Source organism: Condylura cristata, unplaced genomic scaffold, assembly GCF_000260355.1.
Source record: "Condylura cristata isolate star-nosed mole 26May11 unplaced genomic scaffold, ConCri1.0 scaffold00015, whole genome shotgun sequence".
Classification (NCBI taxonomy): Eukaryota; Metazoa; Chordata; class Mammalia; order Eulipotyphla; family Talpidae; genus Condylura; species Condylura cristata.
This window is the reverse complement of record NW_004567116.1, coordinates 18,771,768-18,791,135: the sequence shown is the minus strand read 5'-3', so window position 1 is coordinate 18,791,135 and position 19,368 is coordinate 18,771,768. Positions and strand designations below refer to the sequence as shown.

Below are 19,368 nucleotides of genomic sequence, written 5' to 3'. Positions count from 1 at the left end.
ACTTTTCAGATCCTTGTTGATATTGATAATGATGGAATAACTACTGGAATATATAAACTTTTTATACAAATAAAGACTTTAAGCCACCCTGTAGAGGAACCTAATAAAGTAGTACTAATGATTACAAAAATATATTAATTTATACTGGATAGGTAACATAACCTAGCAGATAAGCACAAGGTTGTTCTTCCCTGAATTTAAATCTTAACTTTACCTCTCCCTAGCTCTGTAACCTTGTATAAGTCAATGAATCACATTTACTTTAGTTTTCTTATCTGAAAAAAAAAATGGGAACAATATAATAACTCCCTGTTGTATGGATGAAAGGAATTTCTACACATAAAACACTTATGTGTTCATAGCAAATACTCAGTAAATACCCGCTGTTATTATTATCCTCATGATCCTCATCGAGATCTTAATGTATGAAGAATGGTGTATTAAACTTATATAGCACTAACCTGTTTTATCCTAACAATCTTAGAAAGCAGGTGATATCTTCTTGTTTTATAAATGAGGATGAGAAGACTTGGAAAAAACTAAAACTGGATCTGTACTATACATCCATTAGTAGATCAGAGTACAGACCAGGCTGAATGATTCCACAGCCTGCTTTCTTAACCAAGATTCAACACATTTCCTCAAGTACCTAAACATTAACAAAAGAATTGTTCTAATTTAAAATTACTGGATTCCCCGTACTTCTTAATGACTTCTTAATGCTTTCCTACATTCTGCCACAGTCCACCATTAACCCCATCTAAAGGTAACTCCCTTTAAAGCCAACATGTTGGTCAAAATGTTTTTATAAAAACTACTATGACTCTGTTTACAAATCTTTGATTCTGTGACTCAGAATAGTCTGATGCAGTGGAGTAAGATTTCTCAATCTCAGCAAATAGTGACATTTCTTTGTTATGGGGCTGTTGTATACACTGGTAACATCTAGCAGTATTCTTGGTCTATACCCAATAGAACTCAATTAGACAACCAAAAATACCTCCAAATATTACCAAATGTTCTTGAGGGGGTGGGGGTCAAAATTACTTTCAGTTGAAAATAAATTAAGTACAAGAGTTTGATAGACAGTCCCCCTTTGCATAGATTTAGGGGTCTACCAATTAGTTATTGGAAACATTGACTCCAAGTTTTGATCATGCCTTTTCCCTCCCTCTTTGCTAGACAATTCCCTTTCTTCTCAACTTAATATCTCCTATACCAAGAAAACTGTCTTTGACCAATCCCTCTCTAGGTTTTACCTACTTGACCCTTATTTTATCAAACTTCTCTGTTTCTAAGTATATGTCTTGTTGGTCTTTGAGCTTTTCAGGGCCAAAAGTCCCAAACATTTTCATCAATGTGCTTCTAGCACATTGACTTTGAAGAGTCCTCACTGTTTGAGAAGCCAAGAAGGGGAAACAATACACAGTAGGCCCAGTGCCAGGTCAGTGTTTACAGAGTATGGAGGGCATAGAGCACAGGCCTCTGCCATAGCTTGCAGTAGCCAAGAAAGACTTCCCATGAGAACATGAGTATGACAGAATACCTGGAGTGGGCAAAAAAGGGAGAGCAAAATACAGGGAGAGGAAGCAATGTAGGTAGAGGTCAGACTCACACAGCAGTGTGATGGACCACTGGGAGGAGACTGAGCTTGGGGTAACCAAAGATGGAGCTTAGAAAGTGGAAGTAACCAGATCAAAGCCTTGTATACAATGCTGCCAAGTCCCATACCTTCCAAAGCAGGCATTATAGTCTTTGGACAAACGAGACTGCTGGAACAATCTTCCTTACATGTAAACAAAATCCACTTTTCTATGAAATAAAGCTATTAGGACAAGTGAGAAAAATCTCCAAGGTAGTGGATCCTGCTAAACAGGAATTGGCTGCAAAGGCAGGGGACCCTCACCTTCATTAACACAAGGTATTCCTCAGTATATCAGAGCTCTAAGAACACATGTGTTGATATGAAGAAGTGTGGTAAGCCAAGGTATGTGTTATTACATCCACAGTATGAAGAAAAATAGAAACTGATTCTTCCACACTAGCATGGAAAATCTGAGGCCACCCAACAAAGACCTGACTAGGTTTTAGCCTTGATGAGAAGGAGGATTGATCTGAGTCTTGGAGTGGGTGGAATGAGGAGTAATCATAAAGTGAAGAGATGAAAGGGCATGTGGGTCAGGGAGACAGGCCTCATTTTAAAACAAGAAACTGAGTACCATCTAAACCCTCCAGAACTTGTAGAAAAACATATCAGCCATTGCTAGTAACTGCTTTGTACACCTCTGTCTTTTATTAACTGTCTCATCTCAAAAACCTTACATCCCTCCCAGGAGTGAGTCTATCTGGTATTCTTGTTAAAAATTAGAAAACTGGCCCTCCCTGGTGGCGCAGCGGGTTAAAGCACAGCACTGAGAATCTGAAGCCACTTCCGCATGAGTTCGATTCCCGCCTGCCGCCTGCCCCGGAGGAGACCACATGGCGAGCCAGACCTCTCCTGACCCGCCCGCTGCTCCCCTCAGCAGTGTACTTCGTCAATCTGCCTGTTCTGCTCCCCACTCTGTCTCTGGTGAAGCCTCTCACCGCCCCTGAGCCTCTGGCCTGTACCCCAGTTCTGTATGAATAAATAAATAAATCTTTAAAAAAAAAATTAGAAAACTGCCTGGTTAACAAGCCCACACTGGAATTATAAAGAGTCTGGCGCGACAGTCACTCAGTTGTGCATAGCAGCAGGCAGTGGCTCTGAGTCTCCCAAAGGTCACAATGGCTCCTCTTTCTTCCTTACTTTCAATGATAGTTAATAAGCACCTACTCCATGAAAAGTACTATGAAAAATACAAAGAGAAGTGGTAAGTGAGGTAAAGCACCACCCCCTACCAAAATAAACAAAAGGTTGAGAGGAGAGAATGGGCAGGACAGGGCATTCCTGAGAGGATGTGGGAAGACTGAAAATCTCATATCTATAGGTTCCTGGGAGAATCATTTATCCCATCACTCTACTTATGACCATTGTCTAGTCTCAGACAAACATTAGCATAACCATTAGCCTCTGTGCAATGTAATTATTCTTGGGCTTTCTTACTCTGGCTCCCTGCCAGAACATTCACAAAGCTACATATGAATTTGAGGTAGGAGATTTTTAATATACTCCTCCTAAAACTCTACACACTGTTTGCAGGCAAACAAGCTGTTTAAAGGAGGTCTTTTCCTACCCCTCTCACCACTAACTCCTTGGGATATTGATGCTTCACCATGATACCTATTTCATTCAGTCTTTCACTCAGCTGTTAAACATTTGTTGAACAACTATTAAGTGCCTCAAGCTGTAACAGAAAATGATGGCAAACAAGACAGCTTGTTTCTGTCCTAAGAGGACTTGATCTAAAGGTGACTGTAGACATTGCACAAGTAATTACAATTGTGATTATTATAAAAGGGAATATTGAGAATGACATGGACCATATCTTACTAGTGAGAGATATAGGACTACATACAATGCCTACAAAGCAGGAATATCAACAGAAGAAACTTAGTGGTTCTCTTTGTAGAATTCCTGACTCTCTACCTTGTTCAACAGTCCTCAGTAAATCTCTATCCCTATACCCCTAACTCCAAAGAAGGTGCCCTATTCTCATCTCACCTCTTCACCTCTTCTAAATTTGATAGACACATATGGTAGGTTCCAAAGCAGTCACCACTAGACCCTTTCCAGTCTTACCTTCCTTAGACACTTCTCTCTAGAAGGTTAACTGGAGCCAACTAGAGCCAATTGGATTTGATGGCGTGTATACTGCATTCTACAGCTTAACACAGCCCTGGAAAATACTTCTCCCATAGGCTATATCCTAGGTACTGGGACTGGGATTGCCAGACCTCCTGATACTTCCCACTACTCTTCTGCAGCACTCAGACTGTTATGGTCCAAACATAGGTTCAATTTTAACTTGAAGAACCCATATCCTATTTTATTTTCATGGTTTTGTTTTTAACCAAATCATGTAAAAGATACAGCAATTTCTTGCATGCTTCCAGATTAGAGGCATTACAGTTCCTCACTCTACTTAAAAAAAAAAAAAAAAAAAAAAAAAAAAAAAAAAACACTGCCTGTCATAAAATTAAATCAACCTATTATAATTTTCCATTTTATACATGCAAGGCAAAAATCACACTGCCTCCTTCTGTCACTAGAATAAAAGCAGTAAACTTGCAACTTCAAATCCATAAACTTATTTACAAAATCTTAGTTTTAAAAATTCATTCAATGGCCCTCCCTGGTGGCGCAGCGGGTTAAAGCACAGCACTGAGAAGCTAAAGCCACTTCCGCATGAGTTCGATTCCCGCCTGCCCTGGAGGAGACCACATGGCGAGGCAGACTCCTCCTGACCCGCCCGCTGCTCCCCTCAGCAGTGTATTTCAGTCACTCTGCCTGTTTTGCTCCCCACTCTGTCTCTGGTGAAGCCTCTCGCCACCCCTGCACCTCTGGCCTGTACCCCTCAGTTCTGTATGCATAAATAAATAAATCTTTAAAAAAAAATTCATTCAATAAATTTGAAAACACAATGCCCTGTCAAGTAGGTATAGTTAATGACATTAAATATGAATAAGCACATCATTTTATGGGTGCAAAAGATTATAAAATATAAATGCTCTGACAGTAAGAAAACATACTGCTATATTCAATTATCTCATCTGCTCACAATACAACTGCTTCTATGTTTGGTAAACAGATTAAATCCAGGTCACATTCCAGTGTTCAACTGAATTTCTGAAGTCTGAAGTTACTCCCTTTTCTCTAAATTTCTGAAGTCTGAAGTTACTCCCTTTTCTCTAAATAGTTGGGTTCTTTGTTTCTGCATGTTCTTACAGGAGTGACGGTTATATTTAACTAATAATGACAGTGGTTGTCATTAGATCTTAACTCAGTAACACAAGTCTGACATATTATTTGAAGTAAGTCTTCAATTTAAATTTGATTAAAATTAAAAACATCCCATCTATTGTGCCATTCATATCACCCTTTCCCTGAACTTTTCTATGAACTTTCTTGAAATAAGGTATGGCAGCTTAAAGTTAAGGTTACCCTTGGGGTCATAAACATTTTAATATACAGTTCTCAGAACAGAGCAGAACAAGGCCAGTTGAGGCTCTTTTATAAGAAGACTTGATTTTGACTACTAGGAAAAAAACCTCAAGGCAAAAAGCACAAAACAGTGAGAGTTCATAGGTTCTAACTTTGGTTCCTGTGTCATGCAGGGATTTAATATGGATTGTATGTACTTTATGATGTCTGACCTAGTAGATACCTTTTGTAGTGAAATCAAATACTTAACACAGATAATATGAATAACTAGTGAAATTCAAAGAAGGAAAACAGATAAGAGTGGGTGAAAATACAATGGAATTCAAAGAAGAAAAACAGATAAGAGTGGGTGAAAAATACAATGTTTTACACACCTGTTATGTGGAAAGCAATTTATATTCATCATCTTATTTACTCCTAATCACAACAAGGTGAGATATATAATTAGGATCACTTTATGGGTAAGGAAACTGAGGCTTAAAAAGTGAAGTGACTTGCACAGGTTCAAACTATAGCTTTCTACCCAGGGATTAAAGAAGAAAGAATAGATAAACGTTGTTTTTATTTCCCTAAACCAAGCCAGCCATTCTGGAAAGGTAGGCGTGATGCAGATTCCAAATTAAGAGTCTTAAGATCTTAATAGCATTTGGAATCTTAACTATGTTTCTAAAATGCTACTCTCAGTGTTCTAATTAGGGAGAGATTTTCAAACAGTGTATCTTTTTTTTTTTTAAGAAAAAACAAGATAACATTCAATAAGGCAAACACTTCTGAAAGACTTAACTATAGAATACATAAATGAATTCATGTAAAGTGACAACTTAGGCAGGCAATTGCCTAAGAGAGTATTAAAGGTTACTTTAATTAAAGATATTAAAGTTTACTACAAAAGTGCTTTATTTTTAAAATTCCCTTCTTTTGCTTTCATGGCATTATTTGTTCTTATGATTTTATAATTTTTATTTCCTTCACAATGAAACTGTTAATATACATTATTTAGTTTTTCATACTTGTATCATCTATTGCTCCTTAAACTGCCTTTTACATAACGCATTCTTAAGACTTGGGAGCAAGGACCCTCCCTGGTGGCGCAAGGAGTTAAAGTGAAGCACAGAGAAGCCAGCCAAAGCCACCTCAGCTTGAGTTAGATCACAGCCAGGGAACTGACCCACGTGGCACAGCAGACCTCTACTGACACATCTGCTGCTGTCCTAGGCAGTATACTTCCTCAATCTGCCTGTCTGCTCCCCACTTTGTCTCTGGTGAATCCTCTCACCGCCTCTGCTCTGTATGCATAAATAAATCAATCTTAAAAAAAAAAAAGAGCAATGCCACACATTGTAGGTACTTGGGAAATAGCTGTTGAGTGAATAAGTGAATTCAATGTCTCTCTTTCTTAGTTCTTCCTCTGCGCCTCCTTAGACAGGGAATTATACTTTAAAAATAAAAATTATCTACCACACTCTCAGCTGTCCATTCAACTCTAGGTGATAAGGAAAATATTCAGGACTCTTTTGTATTGATACTAAATAAGAATTAAGATTTGCCTTATTTCTTTGCATCCGTGACAAAAATATCTAAAATCCTTAAAATCAGATGTGATTGGGTAAAGAGAAACTTCTGGATTTCCAAAGTTAGTAAGGTGTCTACATCTAATGGTGCATATATCATACTTCATGTAACACACCTAGTAAGGTCTAGGATAACAGCCATAATCAAACACATTTTTGAACAAAAATATTTTTCAACAAAACAATTAGTTTTACTAAATAAATTTCTACTATAAAATGATATGAAAACAAGTGATTTTCTAAAATTTTGGATTTTGCAATTGCATATAAGAGATTATGGACTAGTAGCACTAACTAGGGTTATGGGGAGTAAGTATCATATACTTACAATACAAAGCTAAGTACAAGACATGTAAAAAGCATACACTTTTTAAGTGTATTTACGGTTTTGCGGGCATATTTATTAAACAAGGTTATCTTCTGTATACATAAATTCAACATTTCATGAGTATGTCATGAATTTAGATGTTTTCGATTATTTGCTATTTTGACAGTATAGGAAGATGATACATGCCTTGTTAGATTTTCCTATTGACGAAGGGCATTTTTGGAAGAGGCCCATCATTTACAATTGTCTTCAGATCCACATGTAATTATAGTAAGGATACATGCTTATTTAGAGGTGTAAGCCTTTGGAATAGAGAAATATATAAAATATACACCAATAGCTTTACCCTCATTTGATAAAAAGAATCTTAGGCTGTGTCAGAAGAAATTGGGCTTTTTTTCTATATATAACAATATTTTCCTGCTTTTAAGTATTTATAATTGAGTGAGAAAAAAAAATGGACTGTCAAAAAATATCTTACCATATATAAGGCACCTTATATGTATGTGTGTGTGTGTGCATATTCTATATATATTCTGTGATTGTATTGTTTGGATGGTGTGTGTGTGTATGTGTATATATATATATATGGTGTATATATGGTGTGGTGTACACACACACATATATAGTATGATGTGGTATATATATATATATACCACCCCACTTCTTCTGTAACTGCCTAAATTAAGCAGCGGTCACCCTGTAGGTAAGCATACCAAAGTCCAGTATTAGGTTTAGCAGGACTAATGCAGCCATTGATACAAACAGTGCTGCAGCATTGTCTTGAGATTCAGCAGCAAGCATAACAAGGTGTGCTATAATAATGTGGGTAGTGGATCATTTCCTGAAATTTTTGCTTTAACACAACCATTTAAAAATCAACAAATTCAGGAAACATAATGGAACAGAATATAATGCATGAATACAAGTTCATTAAATTAATGCATTTTTTGAAAAACAAAATATGACAGAACATTTCATTATTGACACAGATATGAGAAAAAGTGTTACACTGCTATTTAGAATGTGTCTTGTGTGTCGTGAAATTGAAATATTTCCAAATCATCAATAATTAAAATGATGAGAATCCATCATTTCACTGACATTTACTTCTACATAAAAAGGTGGCCTATTTTAAATGTGCTCACACATATTCTTGTCAATCACAAGCTGTCACAGCAAATTATTTCATTTTGCGTATCACATGACAACAGAAAATCTCTAGGTTTAAATTTAGATCAGGTGTAGTATCAAGAACTCTTTCCCCAGATATTTTTTTTCTCTGACTACATCTTCTCAATACAGAATATAAAAGATGTAAAATCTTATTCTTAATAGTTAGTTTCTGGATAAGAAAACTCAGGGCTGAAATTAATAACTGTAAATGATAACTATGAAAACCAAATAGAATAGCATACATAAAAAAGAATGGGGATATGAAACTAAAAAATATTTTAAAAACAGAGCTCCATGCACTGAATATTTAACTAACAAATGAGGTCCAAACTCTTTTGTCACCTAATCTTTTTACGACAGTTAAGCAATTAGAGGGCATGAACCATTTTTATGCTATGTTTGTCCATAGCTCCTTATAGTAATTATAAAGGAGCTAAATTTTTATAGACTCTGAATCTGATGCAAGAATTTTCACTATGCTACTATAAACAGAAGATTTAAGAAACTGAGTGAAACCTAAATCACAGGTCTGTAATTCTATCTTCGCAACTCTAGAACCATTCATACATTTTAGATTCTTCAATGCAAGAATTACAAGATTTAGTAAGATCTTGTTTTAATTAATAGTCTTTATAAAAATATTTCTATTTTCCCCATACATATTTAATGTTTCTATTTAGGCATTCAACTTCAAAATGTAAGAAATATTCTAATATATTGCATTTCCACAGTGAATGCACAGTCTTGACCTTGGCCTGACCTCTATATGAAAGCTTTGTGTTTTGAGATATGAGATGAATAGCTCTCTGGCTTTCTATTAAGTCCAGTGCCAGTGGTTGTCAACTGTGCTACTCAAAAGGAGTAGTAAAACAGTTGAAAATCACAGATACTTTGAAAGACTTTTTCTATCTTACTAACTGTAAAACAGTTCCATGGTAATTTTCACTACCTATACTCCCTCTCAGAAGAATAAGACTAAAGTTCAGAAACATAAACGTCAACATATACACAGATTTATTTGACCTTGCTGTGTCCAAAGTTAAATAAATTTTTCTTTGGAGGATGGATTTGGTTTGCATTATTGACTAGACTTTTCACCTTTAAGAATTTACAGCATTCACCCTATTTAACTCTATGAAGACTAAGACTTTCTATCACTATTCCAGGACTCAGAACAAAGTAGATATTTAATAAATATTTATTGGTTTAAATTTAGATTGAATTGAACTTAAAATCAGAGATGACTGAAGTCAGACCATAAACCCCTTTTTTTATCTGTCTCTGATAGGACATTTTACCTGGCATATAACGTAGATTTGCAATGAATTCTGAATGAATGAAAATCAGCTCATTAAAGGAATGACCAGTTATTGATTCTAATATCTGTTAGCTAATGTATAATAACATATTCATGCTCATTTATGAAGAAAGAAAGTAAATCTGCCAACTCTTTCTGCCTTATTTACTATACAATCTTCAATTTTACAACTTCTGAGAGTTTTTCCTTAGTTCTAAATTTATCTACCACCTTCAAAGCTATTCAAACATGTTTTATTTTTATGGAACATTCGTGACAAGTTGACAAAGTACTGATTTATCCATAAACACATTCAAGAAAGGTAATGATAACCTGACTTCTAAAGGTATATGTGAATATGTGGGTGACATATATAATATCCCCTTACTACATATATAATATCCTCTTACTTACTCTTACTACCTAAATCATGGTAAAGGTTATGATATACATGTAAATACTTATGTACATTCATCTTCTTAATATTCTGAAATAAGCCAAATACCAGTCTTCAGGCTTATCTCTGAGCTTAACTTACAGAAGTGGCATTTTCCCTCACTATACTTATCCTAACTCTTTTTAATGGACATGTGATATGCTAGGCTGTGTCCAAGCTCACCTACAATTTCTTTTCTCAAAAGACAAGGCACATCTGCCACCTGCTCTACTCCGTGTCCCAGCAACAACTGTCGAGCAGCATAAAGATTGATTATCAGTCAAAAACCATTGCACAACACCAGATTTTGGTGGGTTAAGCTTGCTGATCCAGCAAGAGATGGTGTGAAATTTTCAGGAGTGTGTGCCAACATTTTGGTGCTAAAAGAACAGCAGTGCATGTCACAGTGAAACACAGCCAAAGATATGCAGACAAAGCAGAGAAGTTTTTTGTCCTGGACTTGGCTTTAAAAAGGACAAAAGAGAAGACCAAAGTCGGAGGATATTAGTTTGCACATTAAAAATCATCCACCAAACTTAGTCATGTGTATTAAATTGTTATGTTAAGCATATATGTCCAGGAGATTTTCTAAGAAGCATGGCTATTATTTATTTATCTTTTACAATGCCATTATCATATGAAAGGCAAGTATTTATTATTAATAAAAATAATCAAAGATTTTAATGAAGTGCTCATTAGATAAATATCTGAATATAAAAGTCATAAAAACATTTACCCATTAAAAACTTATGCTTTGATACAAGTAGATGATTCAATGATATAAAACAAAAGTGATCATGATTTAAAGTAAATCAAAATTTGAAAAAAAATGAATAGACCTACACTATCCCCTAGGCTATCTTTACTGAGTATCGTAGCAACAAGTTTCTTTACAAGGATGAAATTATGTTGAATTTCCAACAGAATTCAATAAGCTATTTATTTCCTCATAATCAAGTAATATCAAAGGGATAGAAATCCTCATATAATTTCACATAATAACATAAATAAAAAGTTTTTTCATCACCTCATCTGTATTGAACTCCAGAATTACTTTTCGTCTACTTATGCGATTACTGCCTAGACTTGCCTTTGATTCACTAGCTTTCCAGCAGTTGCAAATATATATATGTATATATAAAACATAGGGAAATACGGTAGTTACACATGCTGAATTTTTATGGCAAAGTTCTTATGTCCTTTAAATGTGATTACCACATATAGCACTTGATAACAGACTCTGGGTAGGACATGGGTAAAACAATATGCTTAGATAGAAATGGTACTTTTATTTTTCTATTAAAATGTTTCCCAGTAAAAAAAGATAAATGTTACTTTTTATTTTAAAACATCTCCACATTTCTGCAATGTTAGATTATGTACTTTAAAAAAGATCTTCTCCACAAATCTTACATATATACATTTCAAAGTAAAAATTGTTAATCTGCAGCATTTACTTTATGAAAAATTTTTAAGCAAAACCATAGGTATATAAGAATTATATCTTCATTACTGTTCACATTTTCATAATTATGTTAATGCATCTAAAAAAAGATCAACAGTGTAACTGAAGAAATGATACTTGAAACTCCAAACTATTTTCTGAGAGAATAAGTCTAATGAATTATGTCTGCTGGGTGTCACAGAAACTAAACAGTAAATTCAATAAACTCTGATTTAATTTATTATATTTTCACCATTTAACCTCCTGCAGGCTCCCTAATGTCTATTCAGATCTATATTAAATTAAGCACCAATGCTAATGAAGGGCAATAAACGTGGCTGTCAGTGGATTTTTCTTTCATTAAGCACATTATCCTCTTACTGAGCTGTAAATGCGTAAACATTAGTTTTGTTAAACCATGCAAAAAAGACAGGATGAAAATCATTTTTTAATTGCAATCCTTATGCAATTTATTGTGTGGGGGTAGGGTATTTCTTTCTCATTTTTACCTTTAATTTTTTTGAATGGATCTAAAAAGGGCTCTCCCATAGAAACATAAATGTCGGCTTCATGGGGTATATCTTCAGGTTCGAGGGCTTCTGTGCCGTCTGCCAAGAACACTCGTCGTGCGGCCATGTTCAGACTCAGCTTTTCTGTGCACTCCTCCAGCAGCTAGAAGAAAACAAGAGGTAAGAGACAGTGATTTAGGACAAAAAATAATACATTTCCATGAAGCAAAAGGTGCTAATGATCAACATAGTAACCCATCCAGTCACTTGCCAAGTTAAGTACTCAAGTAACTTGACCAAAATAATTATTTTCTGGCAGTTGAAAGTACAAATAAAAGGTAAATCATAGCACCAAGAATATCTAATGATTTTCTAATTTTAGTGTTTAAATGTTCAGTCAGTACAATAACTACAAAGCAGAAAGCTATTTTATCTGTTTTTTGAGCATAATTCTTATACATTGATTTTAAAAAGTAATGAAAACCTGTGAAGTCTATATTTATGTAGGCAAGTTAAAGATTTATATTACTAAAAAAAGATTAACAATATATTTTCATTTTTTATATCATAAAAAGAGTAAAAGAAGAAATAAACTGCTGAAAACTTATCAACACGTTACCAGGGTGATGGTTGATACAGTAACTTTGGCAAAGACTGTTCTAGATCCATTTTTGTATGCTGTTGCTCTAATCACTCTTGGTTGATGTTTGTGTCTTTGAGAAAACTTATGCCAATTCTGAGCTGATAGGGATTTAAAAGAGGAGGTCTCCTTAAGTCTAAAGGAAAAAAAATCACAAAAATTGGTGCACATTAATTAGTAAAAAACATAAAGTAAATACCCAGGGCATTTTTACAGAAATAAGCCTGAATGATTATTCTTGTGTATATAAATACCCCTCAAAATAAATTTAGAGTAATATTGCCCACATCCACACAAATATTTAAAAGTAATTAAAAAGAGTTTACTCAAAATAGTCATGTAAAATACATGTCAGAATAAGCCATTTTCATTATTTTATTTATTAAGCATCATAACATTCATTTTAAAATTATATGTATACTTACTATATTCTGAAAGCAAAAAATAGTAAGATGGTTTTTAATGTTATGCAATAGTAAATAGTTAATATTTTTATAAGATTATGCTCATCAAAGTTTTTTATCTTTTCAAACAGACTTGAAATTCATATAGATTATAACTGACTTTTTTTATTGTAAAGTTAATTTAAATTGCTTTCATTTAAAATTGCTTGGAGGAAACAAAAGATTTCTAAGTTTGTCTTTAGTCAAAAAAATTTTTAATTCTCAATACTTTCCATGCTATAGTACACAAAAAGGACTAATAACAAAAGTTTTATTTTAGTGTTCTTCAGTCTTCTTAATTATTAATGGCACAGTAGCAAACATCTTGAAATAAAAACTTTACATAAAATCACAATATGTTCTTCTACTCAAATATGAAACTAGTGGAAGTACCAGTCTGTTTGATTGTTTTTACCAACATTTTCTGCCTTCCATAAATAATATGGCAACAGTTTGAATATGAAAACATATACACAAAATGGCTCTATCATAAGCTCATTTCAATTTGACTTTTGTTTTTAAATATTGGTTAACTAGCAAAAATATGCATTTATAGTTAAAATACATATCCATTAGCCAAAAATATGTCATGGTCCTAGCTGGCTTCTAATTCTGCTATTCTTTTCAGTATTCCACATAATCCAGGTTGAAGTGTATCTCATGTTTTCCACAAGAATAATTAGCAACATCCTACTTCAGTGCTTTCATAGGAAAAAAAAACAGAAACATGTGTTACATGTTAACATGTTACATGTTAACATGTGTTATGTGTTACATGTTAATGTCTGAAATAATCAGTGGAATCATAAATTCTGCTTAAAGGCAAGAAACCTCAAGACTCAGTTAAAAAGAACAGAGAACAGCTTTGATTACCTCAGTTGACCCTCAGGAGCACTGACAGGTCTGATTCTCTTGGATGATGATATAAAACAAGAATTGTTTTTACTGTTTGATTTGTAGCTGTCTAGGTCTGATATTTCATCATGGCTGTGATCTGATGGTGTTTGATGTATGGAGCAATCTTGAAGTCCTGACCCTTCTGATACTGCCGCTGAATGCAAAAGTCTGTTGGGGCCAAACTGAGGCTGCAAATAATCTTCAGTAGTTTTAATAACTGCTTTTGCCTGGGATAACATAAATTCCCTTAAAAAAAAAAAAGGCATGGAGAATACAGGAAACTGATTTGTAATCACTTATTAATAACTGTAATATACTAACAAATTGGGTGCTGTATGCTAGACAAAAATCTAACACTTAGCCTTTATGCTGTTTAATCCTTACAATATTCCTGGAAAGTAAGGAGGGGGATGAACAACTGTTTTTATTCCATTTTACAGATTTAAGATATTGAGGCTGAGAAAGGCTAACCAACTTGCTAAAACTCACTATTCTAAAGTAAAATCATTAAAGTTAAATGTTTTACTTTTTAAAGAAAACTTGTGTAATGGTTGAAATAATGTAAACAAACATTTTAATTATTAGATTCATTTCTGAAAAACTAGCATGCAGCTAAATATTAGGAAGTAAAATGTTAAAAAGATATGACTTGCATCCTCAAGAAGAGTATAGTCTATCCTTCAATAGGGATGTGTTAAATGAACTGCTAAAACATTGGGTAGGTCTGAACTTTAAATACAAAAATTATTGAAGGCAAATTTAGTGTGACTTGAATAAAGTTGGTAAAGACTTAACAGCAAAAGTGGGACTAAGGTAAATAACTCATCTCAGTTTGCTCAGGACTGACCGAGCTTTGGCACAAATCCTAAGAAGTCCTTCAATCTCACAAAGGCCAGGACTATTGGTCACCCTACCTGGTATAAAGCTAGAGTAGTATTTAAATGAACCATGAAGTGTCAACATCACCAGAGATAATATGTAAATCTATGTAAATAACCATGTTGGGAAGATGACATGTAAATAGAGTTTATTGGTATAATAAAATGAAACAAGCTTCAACATATTTGAGAATATAGAGCTGTGTGATCATTAGGTATAAATAAGTGTCAGTTTGTATGTATTACTGGACTTTGAACTATTTTTATACAAAACAATTCTATCTCTTTCCAATTAGCTAGACCCACAATAATTCTTTCACATAACACTCCGTCCCAATTATAAAATACTGTATGCTCAATACAGTAAGTTTAGCACAGACAACTACTTCTCCAACTTATTCTCACACACAAATGTCATCATAAGCAAAATTATGACTTCTAGCCTGTCCTCTTCATTTTCACAAATATGTAAAACTTCTATAAAATGCCTATTTCCTCTGAAAGAATTAAAGGTAGGCACATGCTACATGGAAAATTGTGTGTATTCGCATCCATGTGCACACACACTCATATGTTGACAGGTAAAGTACTGGATCCCAGCAATTGCAGTTTGGGTTATTGTTGTCAACACAAGTTTCTATGCAAGTCAGCCTTCACTGAGCACACACAGTACTGGAGAGAAGAATGGCCTTTTCTACACTCTGAGGATCTACCAAGATTCAAAACAGTGGCAAATGTTGTCTTGAGTAGATCACTGCACTTTAGATTTGGTAAATGTGGACATCCCTTCAGACCATCTGAGCTATCAGAATTTGATGGCTGCGGTATGTGGTAGAATTTATGTCATGGTGGCAGTTTCTGCAGCAGTTTCTGCAACGATGCTACAAAAGGTCACCAAGCTTATCCACCTGGAGGAAGGGCAGTGAGCAGCCAGGAGGAAAGGTATACAAATCTCATGAACAGTTCCATAAAAATAGCTACTTAGAGGACAAATTCTCATGTAAAGGCAAACACAAATTCTTTATTTTAATGCAGAATGGGCTTTCTTTTATTAATGTATGTATTTTGCTTGTTGTCAAATATTTGACAAATGTAATTTTATGCAATAATCCATATACTTCCACCACAAAGTAAAATGTTATCTTTTCCATATTTCAAAGTTTCAATCATATACCTTCAATACAATACTTAGTCTGTTATTTATTTAATTTACTTATTTATTTACGGAGCCCACCCAACTTTGTTTTCTAGTCTGCCCTTCTGGTTCTTGTTATGGAATCCATCTGCTCCATTACTTTGTATTTAGCAATTTTATAGCCATTTCCCAGGTTGCTCTAAATTATTTTACTAGATTTTACTAGAATATAAGATCTTATCAAGTATACTTTGCCTTTCCCAACATAACTATGCAGGGGTTACCTTTCATTTTTATTTGCTGGCCTATCTGTTTTTTATCTGACAACAGCCCTGAATCCTTTTGGGCAACTCTCACCATTTCCCTTCCCCAATTCCAAGTGATTCTGATAGTGTTAGTACAACAAATTATGTGAGATTTACCTAGTAAATGGTAAGAAAGAGTAAGCTAAAATGTGCTTTTGTCTTTATTTCATAAACATTGATGATCAGTTTGGCCTAGTTCTTATATTCTTCTTAAAACTATGTGTTTCCCAACTGCTGAATAATCACAGAACATGATAAAGCTAACTTGTCTCACATGAAAACTAAACAAACTCTTTAAATCAACAAAAGATGCAAAACAAAGACACTAGGTCATTCAGCTTGTGGGGAACAGACACCAATTTAAATTTCCAGTGATAGAACTTATTGCCAGGATACACAGAAAGTCAAGGAAACAAAACCATCCAGCAGAGCACAAAGAAAATCAGAAATTCATTCACTGCTCTCCAGGATATGCTATGGCTTAGTCACAATGCTAAAAGACTGCCATGTGCTTTGACTCAGCAACTTCACCTCTTCTCTGACTACCTGCTTCCTCTTTCTATATCATTATGGCCTAAGCTTCCTCTAACCTTCTCACTTCATATGGTTTCTACTAACAACTTTCCTTAATGTAGCTTCAAATTTCTATTCCATGCTACTTTCTGAGTACTCTGTCTTTATGATTCATGTTCATTTCCCCAAAAATAATTTCATTATTATCTAGTACCAGATACCCATGTGGAGAGAACCTTCAAGCTAGGTGGTATAAGACACTACAAATCTGTGGATGAAAAAGTACACATTAATGCCCCAAAAGCTATGGGTGAGGCAGTAGAATAATGATGTACAGAGGAGGCAAGACAAGGTGAGCTCTTTAATACCTCCCCAAACTGGAAAACATTATTCGCAGGGAACTTGTAAGACTTTTATTAGTACTAACATTGAAATAAGCATAGATACTGTATATAGATTGTTTGAGAAAATACCAAAGTGTGCCACACAATTTAAATTACTATCAGAAGTCTTTTACACTATGTAGCCTATTTACTACTTACAGACCATTATAATACTTCTGCTTATTTTAATATTAGCCACTTAACTTCTTATCAGAAAGAAACATAAGATTATAACACTGTGATTGTAAGCCATCTCTGGACTGTTTGGCCCAGTAGTTAGCTGTAAATATTTGCCCTAACACACGTGGGTTACATGGTAGGATGGTGCTCTTTAGTGAAAAAAAAAAAAAAAAAAACCTGTCAATATGATAATGATAACCCGATCATCATAATAAGATCTAAGTATTCTATTTTCTGGAAAATTCTAATGTAATTACTTAAATTTAAACTTTATCACTATTCAACACTGAGGAAATTTAGAAGAATTGTACCATAGATTCTCATGACAAATCCAAAGAGACTTAAAAAAAAATGCTTTGAGAAGTGGCATTCTTATTAGAACAAATTACTTCCTAAATTGGGTATTTTAAAGAGGGAAGGAAGTATTATGAGGGATAGATTATATAAAGTATAGAATTTAGTAATTCTTTCATATTCCAAACTAGTCTGAATATACCTTAATTTTTGAGATTTTCATTAAATCTAATTTATAACTTTTGCTTCACAAAGCAAAAACAAAGATTTGAATTTTAGAAGTACAAGAAAATCTGCTCAGGGAGAAGTACAGAAAAAACAGAAAAACAGACTATGATAAGATTTAAGGGTATGACTCTAGTTTTAACAGAGCAATTTTTCTTCTCATTTCCTGCTTTAATAGCATTAGTAAATCTCAGCAATTTGAGGAAAACTCCTAAAGTCATACTTGTCGATTTCATATTCAAAAACTTCTACAATTAGTGCTCTTCATTGCTTTCCTATATCCTTCAGCTATAACTGCAATACATTGTCTTCCACAGTTCTTACCTATATACCTTTTTGCCAAAGTATTCACTAAACTGACCTATCACCATTACTATACATCTTCCAGTAAGTATTTAAAAAATGAAACTGGACTCATTTGCTTATGTTTTCTGGAGCCCCTTCCATAATTCAATAATTGCCTCTTGGAAGAGACAAATATTAAATTGTTGCATGCATAAATTCCTAATTACTGACTGTTATTAATACTAGAAAGGAAAAGTTCTGGTTACTGTGAGGAAGAAATTCAGGAGTTAGAGACACAAAGAAAAACATCAGAGGCTGTTTCAGTGACAAAACACAAGAGGAGTTTACCCCATAAGAGCCTAGTCATTCTTTATTCTAAACCATTCCTTCTGATCTGTATGTTTTGTATAGTGAGCTGTTTGCTTTGTGATTGATGTTATTTCAGAAGATTTCCTAAAATCCACTCTGGAAGGGTAAAATTATTGTTCTATATCTTTTACAGTTCCAGAGGTTCTCAACCAGAGGTTGATATATAATAATTACTGTTTGGTAATTATATCATGCAACTGGACTACACTGGAAAACTGTGGGTGCCTTGATGATGGTTGTGGTGTGGCAACATATGCCTGAAAAGGTGGGAGCCTGTATTTCTGAATCATATACATTTCTATAAAACAATGTTACCTTAATTTTAAGATACTGTTTTTAAATGTTCTACAAAAATGTATTGGTAACAAATACAATTAAAAATATATATATAATAAATCAAAGCCAAGGGCTATGTGGGTAATATTGATTATTTATCTAACATTTATTGTCCCACTTTGTTCTTAAATAAAAAATCTCAATCATGATTGAGGATTCATCCTTCTGATGTGCCTTTCCCCTTACAGGAAAGTTGCAGGCTATGTAAACAGCTTATGATACAATTTTAGCAAAAGAGACAGAAGTCTTCTGGAGTCAGGTTTGTTACAACAATTACAAAGAGATATTAATTATCAAATATCCACTTACAGTTGGAGATTATTGAATGAATACATGATGAGTCTGTGTTGCAAGCAGAAAGTGTTATGCAAAAGGAACTAGCTAATATTCTGACAATAACAGAAGAAAAGATAAGAATCAGACTCTGATAACATACTTGAAGACTGAACTTAACCCTGTTATGCAGTTCTTGTTATATAAGATAATGAATGTTCCTCATTTGAAAAGTCATTTTCATTTGAGTTTTTTGTTACTATCTACTAAGAGTAGAAAACAGTTTTCTGGCCCTCCCTGGTGGCTCACGGGTTAAAGCACAGCTGAGAAGCTGAAGCCACTTCCGCATGAGTTCAATTCCTGCCTGCCCC

General features: G+C 34.2%; 1 protein-coding gene across 1 annotated transcript in view; it reads right to left on the bottom strand.

The window, feature by feature from the left end:
- The window catches only part of DCDC1 (doublecortin domain containing 1), a 161,582-nt gene that overhangs the window by 137,639 nt on the left and 4,575 nt on the right, over nt 1-19,368 (bottom strand). Inside the window, exons 2-4 of the mRNA XM_012725188.1 lie at nt 13,798-14,067; nt 12,461-12,617; nt 11,842-12,004 (exon numbers count right to left, since the gene is read on the bottom strand). Coding sequence (XP_012580642.1) covers nt 11,842-12,004; nt 12,461-12,617; nt 13,798-14,067 — 590 coding nt within the window. The remainder of the gene's footprint in view (nt 1-11,841; nt 12,005-12,460; nt 12,618-13,797; nt 14,068-19,368) is intronic.